Source organism: Arachis ipaensis, chromosome B1, assembly GCF_059453495.1.
Source record: "Arachis ipaensis isolate K30076 ecotype BB chromosome B1, ASM5945349v1, whole genome shotgun sequence".
Lineage (NCBI taxonomy): Eukaryota > Viridiplantae > Streptophyta > Magnoliopsida > Fabales > Fabaceae > Arachis > Arachis ipaensis.
Genome location: NC_142436.1, coordinates 144254468 through 144267972, shown reverse-complemented (window position 1 = coordinate 144267972; position 13505 = coordinate 144254468). Strand labels below are relative to the sequence as shown.

The following is a 13505-nucleotide window of genomic DNA, read 5'->3' as shown; positions in this document are numbered from 1 at the left end:
ATGTAAAAAGTAGAATGTGATAATGAAGAATAATCATTATGTCAATTTGATGCAGCCATGGTATGGTGTTGGTTAACTGAGAAAGACACTATTGTCATTGTCATTGTTATTATTTATTTATAAAAATACATACTTGATCTAGAAAACATTTCCTCGTACCTTTCCTTAAAAATGAATGTGGCCCAACTGCAGCTAAATAAAGCGGTTATCTTTCTTATTTATTTCAAAATATATAAGAAATGGCAGTATATGTATTTTCTTTTTATTTATAATTTATTTTGACACACACACACATATACTTGAATATTCATCTAAACTGCTCAAAAAGTAAAAGTTATCTTAGCTTGCACATAAAATAAAAAATTATCGGTATATTATTCTATACAATACAACATCATGGGACTTTTAAATTTTAATACAACGGCCGTGTAACGCTTCGTACTATGAAAAAATAAACACCGATATAATACAAGCTTGATTTTTTGAGTATTCAAATTTAGCACTTTAATTTTTTATGTATGAGGATGACGATGAAAACATTATAGTAATAATAATTAATAAGAATAAAGAGGGAAAAGAAGGAATCAAATTGAAGAAAGTTTGAGACGACAGAATGATGAAAGTTGCACCCTCATCTTCGGCAAACTGCAATGGCATGCCGATATGTGTCCCCATTGTGAACCTCCCATCACATCCATCCACCTCACCATCATCATAACAACTTCAACGGCCAGATCTGTCTCACCAAGAATTCAACTAATTTAAAAACAAAAATATTTGATAAAAAAAATTAGATATAAACAATTAAAATTTATCTTATTTAGTTTTTATTAATTATTATAATAATTAATAAATACTAAATAAAATATATTCTAATTATTTATTTTGTCTTTCTAATATTACTATTCAAAAATACTTATATCTCTAACACACTCTCAGTGAGAATATTTTTTAGTCATAAAAACTCTTATACTATATTACAAAACTATTTGTAACAAGACTATATGTTTATTTAGGTGTTATTAAGTTAAAAGAAAAAAGATTTTTTTATTTTTTAACGTATTTGACAAATTTTTAATAGTAAAAATAAAAATACTAAAAAAATAAAAAAAATATTTTTTTGAGGAGTTATAATTTATATATATTTTTTAAATTTTTTAAAAATATTTTTTATATAATAAATAAATAAATAATACTTTTATATTATTTTACTTAAACATAATTGATACCAAGAATATATTTTTATATGCCAACGAGTTATAACTCAAATAACATAATCTCTCCGTATTCACACCTAGAGATTACGTGGTTGAGTCTTACTCCTAACTTCGAAAAAAAATGTATATGAGATATCTAAATATAAAATTATTTTTATTTTTTTAAATATTTTTTTAAAAAAGATAACTAAAAGAAATATCTTTTTATAGGAAATATTTAAATTAAAATTATTTTTATTTTTATAAAAGATAACTAAAAAAAATCTTTCATATAAAATAACATAAAATTATTTTACTTTCTTAAAATATCTTTTAAAAAAGATAACATTATAAAAAATCTTTTTTTAAAAGATGGCTCAAATAAGCTCTATATAACACACACATATATATAACTGCGAACTGGTTGCATTACATGGAAGCTCAGTGTTGATGATTAAAGTTTAGACTATTTGCATTCTCTTTACTGTTTTCTTTTGCTTTTGCTTAAATGGTGTTTTTGGTTGCGGAGAAAAGAAGAGATGGCATACGAGGAAGTAATAACGAGTGTGATGAGCTCCGATCACGCATCAGTGGTGTCAATGAACCTCTTTGTAGCTCTTCTATGCGCTTGTATCATAATAGGTCACTTGCTCGAAAAGAATCCATGGCTCAATGAATCCATCACCGCCCTTCTTATTGTGAGTAGTTCATTCCAGCAACTAACTAACTAACTAACTTTTTTTGGTTTCATCCTTAGCTCGACAGGCTAAGGACTAATCCACCATTTAAGAGTCTGTAGCTAACTATTGGGTTGCTGTATGGCGGGATTCAATTCCTGACTGGACGAGTGAGCTGAACACTCGGTTGGTTAACTAACTAACTAACTAATTCTCTAAAATGCTGATAATGATTCCCGATTCGGTGTAGGGTCTGTGTACAGGAGTGTTCATATTGCTAAACACGGGAGGAAGAAGCTCTCACATTTTCGTTTTCAGCGAAGATCTTTTCTTTATTTACCTTCTCCCACCTATCATTTTCAATGCCGGGTCAGTTCTACGTTTTTCTGAAATTTTGTGTGTTAAGTAATGAACTAATATTTCAATTGAAAGCTTTAATTCTTTCTGACTTACATTGCTCTGCTACTCTAGGTTTCGAGTGAAGAAGAAACAATTCTTTCGCAATTTTATGACTATAATTCTCTTCGGAGTCGTTGGAACTTTGATATCATTCGCGGTCATATCGCTGGGTAATAATTTCTACTCTGAATCTGTTGAAAAAGTTATGACAAGTTAATTGCTTATCTCAATTTTTCATTTATAAACGTTATTCATTTTGATTAGGTGCTATACACTTATTCCAGAAATTGGATCTTGGTTCACTCAAGATTGGAGATTATCTAGGTATGATTAATTATAACAGTAGTAATATCTTTCTGATATAGTGAACATTCCCTTCAAACTCTTACGTGATTTTCCTAAATGCAGCAATTGGAGCAATTTTTTCAGCAACAGATTCTGTTTGCACGTTGCAGGTCAAAATTTCAAGATTCTTTTTCTCCCTTTTTTAAACTAAAGAATAGTTGTTTAAACTATGAAAACTACTTGTGTTGGTAATGTCAGGTGCTTAATCAGGACGAGACACCATTACTATACAGCCTAGTGTTTGGGGAAGGGGTAGTAAATGATGCTACTTCTGTGGTGCTCCTCAAAGCAATTCAGAATTTTGACCTTTCCCACATTGACTTTGCCACCGCTTCAGAATTATTAGCCAACTTTTTATACTTATTCATCGCAAGCACTGTGCTGGGAATTTTAGTATGTCTCTATCTGACCCAAGAGTTTTGTTCCCTTGTCAGTTGTCTCTGCTGCTTTTTTATTGAGACTCTAATTAATTACAATTTTCCAAATGAACCTTTTTTCTCCGTTTTTTTTTTTTGTTAGGTTGGATTGCTTAGTGCATACATTATTAAAAATCTTTATTTTGGCAAGTTGATCAGGTATATTTTAGCCATATCATTATTATTATTTTATTATTATTATTATTAATGTCCATTTTTTTTTTTCATTTAAAGAATGAACTAATTTTGAACACCTTGTCACAAATGGCAGGCATTGTACCAATCGTGAGGTTGCTCTTATGATACTGATGGCTTACCTTTCATACATGCTTGCTGAGGTGAGAATCTCCTTTTAATTTTAATGGAGGTATTTTTCCATGTCTATTCATTACTGATGCAATTAATTCCAATACTAATAATTTTATTTTCTTTTGTAGCTATTTGCTTTGAGTGCTATTCTGACCATGTTCTTCTGCGGCATAGTTATGTCTCACTACACATGGCACAATGTTACCCAAAGTTCAAGAGTCACAACCAAGTACGTCAAAAATTTCAACATATTTGATTTATTATGAGATTGCTGATCTGAATTAACCTATTGCAGGCATGCTTTTGCAACATTGTCATTCATTGCTGAGATATTTATTTTCCTTTATGTTGGGATGGATGCACTGGACATAGAGAAGTGGCGATTCGTAAGTCAAAGGTAATACTAAAAACACACTACACCTCCAAATTAACCCTCTAAATTTTAATATTAAAATAACCATCCGTACACTTGTAAAATGAACATCCGATATATGTATTGTTTACATTGTTTAATATTTTTATTGTTTACCTATACTTTTTCCATTTCTAGATTAATAAACTTTGTAAAACGTGAAAATTTTAATTAACATTTTTGGTCTCTTGATTCATTAGTCCTGGAAAATCAGTTGGGATCAGTTCAGTGCTTCTAGGACTTATCCTAGTTGGAAGAGCAGCATTTGTTTTCCCTCTCTCATTCTTATCCAATTTGCTCCAGAAATCCCCACATGTGAAAATTGACATGAAGCAACAAGTATGTGTTTTCTTTACCTACTGTTTCAATTTCTTTTCAGAGCCTTCCTTGGTACATGACTCCTGTCTCCTATGATCTTGTTTCACAGGTCACAATCTGGTGGTCTGGTCTCATGCGAGGTGCTGTTTCTATAGCACTTGCTTACAACCAGGTGAAGTAATCAAACTTCATGGCTAGCTTTCAATACTAACTAAATCTGTGTCTGGTTTAGTAATAAACTGAATCTTTGACATGCAGTTTACAGGGCTAGGCCACTCTGAGTCGCGTGAGAATGCCATCATGATCACTAGTACCATTTCTGTTGTTCTCTTCAGCACAGTGGTTAGACACTAATCTTTTCTTGATCAACTTGGTTTGTAAGTAATAAAACAAGTGTTTGATTGAAAATATTGAACTAAAAGTCAACACTAAGCAATGTAGTGATGATATACTAGTTAACCGTGAAAGGAAAAGGGGGACTTTGGTGGATTTGAAAAACAGTAGTGTCAATGCATCATTTTCTCATACGTGTGATGTGATCCCAGCATGATATATATTTGTAATAATGTTTTAAAAAAGAAAGGAAGGACCATAATTCATTTTGTTGTAACTTTTGAATAAGTGCAGGTGTTTGGGATGATGACAAAGCCACTTGTGAGGTTACTGCTTCCTTCTTCCAAACATATAATCAGCATACCGTCCCCACCATCGACCCCAAAGACACTGACAGAGCCCCTATTGAGCAATGGACACCATGACTCGGGGCCCAACAATGGTGACAGTGTAAATGGGCCTAGCCCAAACCGATTGCGTATGCTTCTGAACATGACTAATCGTGGAGTACACCATTATTGGCGCAAGTTTGATGACTCTGTTATGCGTCCTGTCTTTGGTGGGAGGGGTTTTGTACCTTACGTTCCAGGTTCACCCCTTGAACCGGGTCTTCCGCAGTGGCGTTCAATTACTTCACCTACAGCTGAAGAAAACTTATGATTTGTGAGGATACTACTGATTTTATATTGTGGTTATGGCATAAAATCGGCTTTCGGTTGTGCAATATAGCCTATAGTTAGAAGATTTCAGTTTCAGATAATACCAAAAAGGGATACAAGAATAAAGGAAAAAATATACCACGAAAAGGTTATAGAAGGAATGTGAAATTGTCAACATTTTCTTTTCTGACGTGGGGTTTTTTTGTGTTGGTTTTGCGCCCCCCCTGTTTTTGCTGACATAGAGAGAGAAGGGTGGGATTGATTGCTTGTAACTTGCAACTTGATTGGGCCAGATGATTGTATTTTTGGGTGTGTCTTTTTTTGTGTGTATAAAATTATCGATGAAAAGGTGCTGACAGTTAGTTAATACAGTTTTCACTTTCGGCAAGCTAGATTGTATTACGATTATTTTTTGAAGGAGAAGTTTGAGAGTCCTATAATTGCGGGAAGTTCTAAGAAGCCAGACAACAAATAGGGCTATAAAAAGTAAAAACATCAAAAGGCTAGCTATTATTGAAAAGGAAGGAATAGTTCACTGTACATTCATTTCACACAGCATCCCGTATCACATTATCAACATCTCGAGTAAAACCATCACAATAAACAAATGAATAATCCTGTGTATAATCATTACAGAGAAATCCATGATTTCAGAATGTGGGCTATTCTCTACAAACAAGCGGCAGAGTTTTCTATACCTTATGGATGAATATAGTAACCAAGTACCACACTGACAAGAGCAACCATGCAAACAAACAGTAATGGAAACCCACCAGCCTGAACTCTTCTCATATCGACTTTCCTCCTCATATCCTCCTAACAAAACATGGAAAAACTCCATATCAGACATTGAAAATTTATCAATCAACAACAAAATTTTATAACAAAATTGCATCAGAATAACATCAGCCCACAATAAGAATGTAAACAAAGGTGAACTCACTTCTCATTGGAAGGGATATATAATTTACTAATATGAGGAAAATATATATAATAGTTGCTACCAAGTTTTTTGCCAAGGGGAGCCACTGATGAACATTTAAGCTTATTATTATTAACACTTGAGCAAGTGGAAACAGGATTCACATAGTTTCTCGGTTTGTAACTATGGACAGATAAGGAAACCTACCAACTCTTTTCTAAGCAAATCTTTTTCTTGAGTGTTCATTCGCATCTCCTCATCCAGCTTCAAGATGGTTACGTCAGCCTGCAAACATCATAATGTTAATTGGTTTCATCTTTGAAGCTCACAAACACACACAATAAAGAAAAATTGCTAAAAAGGGATTGAAATTCGAATCATATACCAAGGTATCTTGTAACAACCTTTTATGGCACTCATAGCACTAGAAAATTATCACACATAATTTTTTTTTCCTGAAAGTTTTTTCAGTAATACCAAGAATGTTTTAAACTTAGAATTGACAATCATTCCGCTACTTAGGTTCAGCTGTTAGCTAAAAGAATGGTGTGATTGTTCTAATTTTCGCAGCAGACATTTTAGAGTTATATTAAACTGCGAAATAAAAATCTTGAAATTAAAATGACTTTTACATATAGTTCAATATAGATTAAAGAAATCTCACCGCTCTTAGCTTTGTATCCATTATACTTAGCCTTGATTTCAATTGCTCACATTCCTCAGCTGAATTCAACTGTGCAGCATCTTTTTCGGGCTTTATATCAGGCACATTCTCATTCTCAGAATGTCTTGCAACAACATCCTCATCCCTTCTGTCTTCTTCCGTATTCTTGGCTGTTTCCAAACCTTTGAATTCCTCAGAAACCTGCCACAAGAAATGAATAACGGGAAAGAAAATATTATTTATCATTATTCATTAAGCAAAGCACGGAAGATAAAATTCTATGGCATCACCATGATGAACAAAAAATATTGATGATCTACATATACAAATTGTCTATGAGATCACCTTCAGAGGAGGAGGTATGTTCTCAACTCCACTAGGCACCCTATCTTTTTCCATAGGAACTTTGTTTGATTCCTGCTTTGCATCGCCATTTACTGGAAGCAAAACCGGGGAAGAAGATGGGCTGATGAGGACCACCCTCAGTTTCTTCTCCTCAATATACTTCCCACTATCTTTTGCAAACTGCAGAAATAAATAAAAGAAACGCTTCAAAATCATCCAAGAAAACAATAGGGCTACTATTGAACCAAGTGTTAATGACAGAAAACTAATTAACCATATCAGAGGTGATGTCATCTTCAGTAGTTCCGAAGGGGACAATTGTGCTCTGAATGAGAAATTTGTCTTTGCATTGCATATCAAGTGGTTCTGTTCGCTGAGCTTGCATAGTAACTGCATCATCCAACACAATACATGTATATAACACAATTATGCATATACAAGGGTTTTAGAACTAGAAGAAGAAAAGAATACCAGTAAAATCACATGTTTCCTTTGGCTTGATGATGCCTAAGTTAGGTCTAACACAATATTTCTTTGGAGACGTTGTTTTCACCTGCACATTGATTCAAAGTTGAGATTTTTTTACTTTTGCATATTCATTCAAGATTGGTTTTAGAAAAGAAAGAAACGAAAGTACCTTAAAAGCAACATACTGCTCGGAGTTGTTTACAATGTGAACCTGGCACGAGCTTTGTTTCTTTAATTCAACTACACCGCAAAGAAGAAAGAAAGAAAGAATGTGAATTAATGAAGAGTAGATATACAGAAGAAGCTGTTAAGTGTAAGTGGTTGGTGAAGAAGATGGACTTACAGAGAAATCTGAGTTCGGGTGGTTGGATTTGAAGAAGCTCGGTGGTCGTCATGGCTCTGGTGTTTCTACAAATGAGAACAAAAAAAAGAGCGTCAAGACTGAATTGAATGAGTGTACGTAGAATTGAGCATTGGAAATGGCGGTAACCGTACGTGGAATGGAACCCTAAGAAAAGAGAGATGGAAGAAGAAGAAGAATTGAAGAGGATGGTGTGATGTGCGTGCAGAGAGACAGAGAGAGAGAATGAGATTCATACGAATGAATTATGAAATGAGTGAGAAGGAGAAGAGAAGTGGAAATTAGAATAATGAAAAGAAAAAGAAATAATAAAATAAAGAAAGAGAGATGTGGTGGTGAGTTGTTGTTAGTTGTTACATTGGGAAATGGGAGGGAGACAGTGGGCGTCGGTTACGTCAATGGCAGTTGCCAGTTGGGTCTAACTCACTCGCTCTAACTCTAAGCGGTTGAAGAAGCTGTAGTTGTAGTTGTACCTTCCTTACTCCTTTCACACCTGCCCCTTTTTCTTACTCTTCATTTTACTACCTATTTTCCTTAGCAAAACATAATTAAAATTTGGTAGAATATCGCTTAATTTCATAGAAAATTGTTTGTTAAACATTATTAAATAATTTAATAGATTTGATTAAATTATCATCTAATAATTTTTAGTTATTAATTTGTATAAAATTAAAATTTTTATAATAAAATTATTAAAAAATTGTGAAAAATAAAAAATGATATTAATATATTTGATTAAATTATTATCCTTTTATAAAAATAATTGAATTAATATTCAATTTTCTTTATTTTTTTAAATTGGTCTTGAAGACTTTTTAATTGTATTAGTCTCTAAAAATTAAAAATACATCTATTAATCAATTTAATTATTCTATCAATTAAATAATAATATATTACCTTAAGTGTCACTTGACATAATACACGTGTCACAAAATGATCAGTTAATATGTCATTTTTTAATTGATTATTTTGTAACACGTAACATTTAACATGAAACATCGTTATATAATTGAAAAAATAATTAATTTGATTAATAGTTGTATTTTTTTGAAACCAATATGACTAATAAAATTTTTAAGGACATATTCAAATAAGTCAATTGTTAATTTATTTAATTAATCATTAATTTTTATGATATTATTAATTTAAATTTTTGTATTTTTATTTTCACACAAAATAGTTAAATTAATAATTTTATAAAAAAGAAATAGTCAACTAAATGTTTGAATTATGTTCTCAAACAAAACATATCTTTTCAAAATAGTTTTGCTTGTTATCATTTTTTAATTCATTTTATCAAAATATGTATATTTTCAAGTTAAAATAAGTAGTGTTCCTTCTTTTTTTTCTATTCATTCATTCTTTTTGCTTCTAGACCTGCTTCTTCTTCCCTCCCTGCGCCTCATTTCTTTTACCAAAGCTAGGAAAAATAATTGGATGAAAGTCCAATTGAAGTCTTATTCTTAAATACAAGAGATTTAATCATTAAATTATTATTACTTTCTTACCACAAAAGTAAAAGGTCGTATCATTACTCATTAGAGTTACTAATTCATTCAATTAATTTGATATTTAATTGTAATTCATCTTAATAAATACATACATATATGCTTCTTTGTTTGCTTGTAATTTTATTGCAACTTTGTTAAAATGGAATCAACCTTATTCACTGAATGACTAAAACGCTTTGTCAGTTGTCCCACATTGTTGACTTTTAAAACGAATTAATTAGGTGCCCCATCATATCATCAACATTTAAATTCTTACAATAACTATATATCCATATAATCTGAAAAAACCATATATATCCATATAATTTGTAAATTGTAATAACAATAATTAAAAAATAAAGTAGAATAATATATTTTAAGAAAAATCTTTTAAATTATATGAATGAAAGTGACACTTAAAACAGTTTTATGAGTTTTAATTATTTTTTATCTGAAATAAAATTGTTATATATATTTATATATTTCATTTAAAAATTTATGTGTGTTTATTTCAGAATAAAAACTGTATCACAATTACACTTAGCTTGAGAATTTATTATTCCAAATAATCACCAATGCATCTTTACGTTATACGATTCATTATTTATTTTTTATTATAGGAAAAATATTTACCATATAGTAAAAATGTTGTATATATAAAAAAAAGAAATTCAAAAGCTCTAAAATATTTCATTTATTTTTTCAAAACCTAGCTACTACTCATTAGTAGTAGTGGTTTTATTTATTATTTTGTTATATATAAATTTTATTTGCCATTTTTTTTGTTAGTATATGGCATTTTCTTTCTATATATGCAAAAAATAACATGAGTGAGTTTATTTAATCTATTTATTTTGTTATTATAAGATGGGAAAAAACAATAGTCACCAGACCCTTTATACTTCTTATATTTATTAGTGTATTAATAGACACAAGTGTACTTATTATTATTATTCCATTTTGAAATTATTATTAAGTATGTAAAATTATAAATATGAAATTAGGTAAGATAATAATTAGTTAACACAAAGAACCAAGAGGTTATCATCAAATGCCGTCACAATTATTATTTTATAGATTAGACTAACAACAACAATAATAATAATATATTAAAAAATAAATCAGGAAATAAACGTGATTTATTTAGTGTTAATCTATTAGAAGCTTTATGATATAATAATTAGCTAGCACTTTGATAATAGGTACAACCCTAATTTTAGATATATATATATATATATATATAGTTTAATGGTTGAAGATTGTGATTTGTGTGTAGCAACTTTTATATAATTTGAAAGTATTAAATTCAATTTTAATAACTATAATATTATAAACATTTGTAAAAAAACTAGCTAACAATCACAAAAGACAATCGTCAAGAAAAAAGAGAAGAAAAAACAATGCTTTTAAAAAAAGGGGTATGCTTTTATATACTTTATCACTTTTTTATCATTTACTTTCAGCAATTTGACACCAAACGCTGCTTTATTTTTAATTACAAGTATTTTGACCAAAACAAAGGAAATATAAAAGCGATACAATATAATATGTCATATTACCCTATGTTGAGCAGCAAAAAAATATTATATAAAGGTGTTTGTTATAGTGCTTAAAAATTATTGTCTAATTACTAAAAAAATTAAATAATCAATTTCAAATTTAAAAGTATAGAAGTTAAAAAATTTTAAATATTTAAAAATTATTATAAAAGATAAATTAAACGAAAATTAGACAACAAATAAAATACATCATAAAATTGGTCTTATAGCAAAACAAAAATTTTGCTCACTTTTTCTTTTCCTTTTCTTTAGAAGCATTTTTGTTCTGTATTTTCTTTCTTGCTTTCGCTTTACGCCTTTACCTGATAATTAAGTAAAAACAAAACAAAAGAAAGAAAACAAAATCCCAGCTTTAAACAAAAAATGTTTTCTTTATATCTTTTATATCTGTCTTCCTTTAGATTAATTAACTACTATATTACTTGTTTAATATAATGAATTTAGATGGACAAGATAAACAATCAGGATGCTGAAAATAAGATATAAAAAATAAAGATATAAAATTTATTATTTTTATATTTTGTTTAATAATTGACTAAATATAAAAAAAATAAATTATAAAAGTTTAATTTATTATTATATTTTTCATACAAAAATTTTAGAAAAAAATATAATAATAAATAATATAATTATAAAAAATTAATACAATAATAAAAGAAAAATAAAAAAATAAAATATATTTTTTGTTAGTATTTTTATATTTTTCTGTCAAAAAAATATAAAATATATTAATTTAATATTTTTAGATATAATATTTATATTTATATTTTATCTATTAAATATAATTTTGTATCTCAATATATCTATTTTAATAATTCATACCTAAAAACAAACACAACCTAAAAGATTAGTTAAATCAGATATGAAATAAATGGGTCACCAAATAATAATGCCTACTTGCCATCTTTCTAGTTCTAGTTGTATACTTCAGCAAATGATACATTGTAGAAAAAGAATGTAGGTAAAGTGGGTATTGTCAATGTTATTATTAGAGAAATAAAAAGTTGCATCAACAAGAACCTTGATATGGATTCATTCATTGAAGTAGTTGTTGTTATCGTCAACATTATCTAAAAGGATTTGACAGCGACTCCATGGTATTTCACTATTCATCATTGAATAAGGTTCTTGTAATTACAAAATAATTTTTTTCAGAATCTACCTCCCCAATTGTTTTTTCCTCGTTCAACTCGATCCATAAGTTAAAAATTAATTTATTATAAATTTAAATTTTATTTAAAAATTTATTGTTAATGAATAGATTGTTGTATTCATAGAATGAAATTTATATCCAACACTTGTTATTTAAACAAAAAAGTGAGTTACACCTCTCATCTAGTCCAAGTCAATTTCCACTGTATAACTCGGTTGGTTTCACCAAAGAGAAATGATTTTGGGTAGAAAGACGAGTAGCCCAACTATGGATAAATATAGTCCAATAAAAAAAAAACTACTCATTAAAAAATGAAAATTTTTTCATTCAACAAATAGAACAAATAAGGTTTTAGAATTCAAGTTAAAAAAAAAGTTTTAGAATTTGTATTTGTAAATGTAAATATAGGTTGTATTATTCCTCATATATATTTCTTTCTTAATTTAATTATTCTGTTAGTCTTTATAATTTTATTAAATTTATAATTAAGTCTTTATACTTTTTTTTTTCAATTGAATTTTTATATTATTTTAAATTTTATAATTAAATCTTTTTTAGTGTAAAAATATTATAATTAACTGAATATTTTTTTGTAAATTAAAAATATTTATAATTAAAAATCTAATTAGATATTTGATTCATATATTTTGGGATAAATATTTTGTTAATTTTAACTTTTTGATATGAAAATGTCTTAATTATAAAATTAAAAATAATGTAGGATCCAATTGAAAAAAAATACAAAAATCTAATTAAAAATTTGGTAAAATTATAAGGACCAATAAAATAATTAAACCTTCTTCTTTTTATTGGTTTTTGTAAAATTTTAATTTGTTTTAAACATCAACTCTATTTTTTTCAATAAAATATTTTTTAAAATTTTATTTTTGTAATTAAACAGACCTACCATCCAAATAAAAAAACACAATTAAGATTCAAAATAATAAATTCTATAATTGTATTTTTGTAATTTTTTAACGAGTGTATGATCCTGCTTAGAAACCTTAATTATTGTTTTTGTTATGGTTATTGTTACGATGGGTAACCGGAGATTATTGGATTGGATTAGTTTGGCTGGCCCAATCGTCTGAATGAGGAAGTATCCAAGCGGATTGATGATCCAAGGCCCCCGTCCGACTTCGGTATGAGAGAATGGGGGGTGGTACCTGCAAAGACACTCTGATGCCAAAGTCAGCAAAGGGAGCAAAACAGGTCTAGAGAGTATTCGGCTTTTGAGATACCTGAGAAGTGTCAGTGTATTTATAGTGGTGAACCCATAACCACCGCTGGTGTAGTTCCATTATTTATGGGGAATAACCGTCCCTTTATCTTAGGGAGGTTGGGATATGGCTCCAGGAAGTGGGTAGAGAGATTTTAGGGACAATTACTCATTCGAATGGATGTTTATCTGCCAGCTAATCTTCGTCCCGACTTCTTTAGAGCAAGTCGTGGTGGGGACCGACTTCGTGGGGTGAAGGT

General features: G+C 29.3%; 2 protein-coding genes across 3 annotated transcripts; one reads left to right on the top strand and one right to left on the bottom strand.

Annotated features, from left to right (window-relative positions):
* The first annotated feature begins 1611 nt into the window (after positions 1 to 1611).
* Positions 1612 to 5452, top strand: LOC107638211 (sodium/hydrogen exchanger 1-like). Its single transcript, XM_088502046.1, has 14 exons — positions 1612 to 1894; positions 2124 to 2242; positions 2345 to 2442; positions 2537 to 2596; positions 2681 to 2727; positions 2816 to 3010; positions 3137 to 3192; positions 3305 to 3371; positions 3471 to 3571; positions 3638 to 3739; positions 3955 to 4093; positions 4182 to 4244; positions 4331 to 4414; positions 4700 to 5452. The coding sequence occupies exons 1-14, from the start codon at positions 1736 to 1738 to the stop codon at positions 5063 to 5065; spliced, it is 1656 nt and encodes a 551-aa protein (XP_088358172.1). The 5' UTR covers positions 1612 to 1735; the 3' UTR covers positions 5066 to 5452.
* Positions 5453 to 5544: 92 nt separating this feature from the next.
* LOC107638218 (vesicle-associated protein 1-3) lies at positions 5545 to 8255 on the bottom strand. Of its 2 annotated transcripts, none has more exons than XM_088502047.1 (9): positions 8182 to 8255; positions 7807 to 7871; positions 7633 to 7703; positions 7467 to 7548; positions 7270 to 7385; positions 6996 to 7175; positions 6651 to 6851; positions 6194 to 6271; positions 5545 to 5880 (listed from the first exon to the last, which is right to left on the bottom strand). In XM_088502047.1, the coding sequence occupies exons 2-9, from the start codon at positions 7856 to 7858 to the stop codon at positions 5764 to 5766; spliced, it is 897 nt and encodes a 298-aa protein (XP_088358173.1). In that variant the 5' UTR covers positions 7859 to 7871; positions 8182 to 8255; the 3' UTR covers positions 5545 to 5763. The 2 variants fall into 2 exon arrangements, with proteins under 2 accessions (XP_088358173.1, XP_016196870.1); XM_016341384.3 differs by lacking the exon at positions 8182 to 8255 and adding an exon at positions 7959 to 8161.
* Positions 8256 to 13505: the final 5250 nt, after the last annotated feature.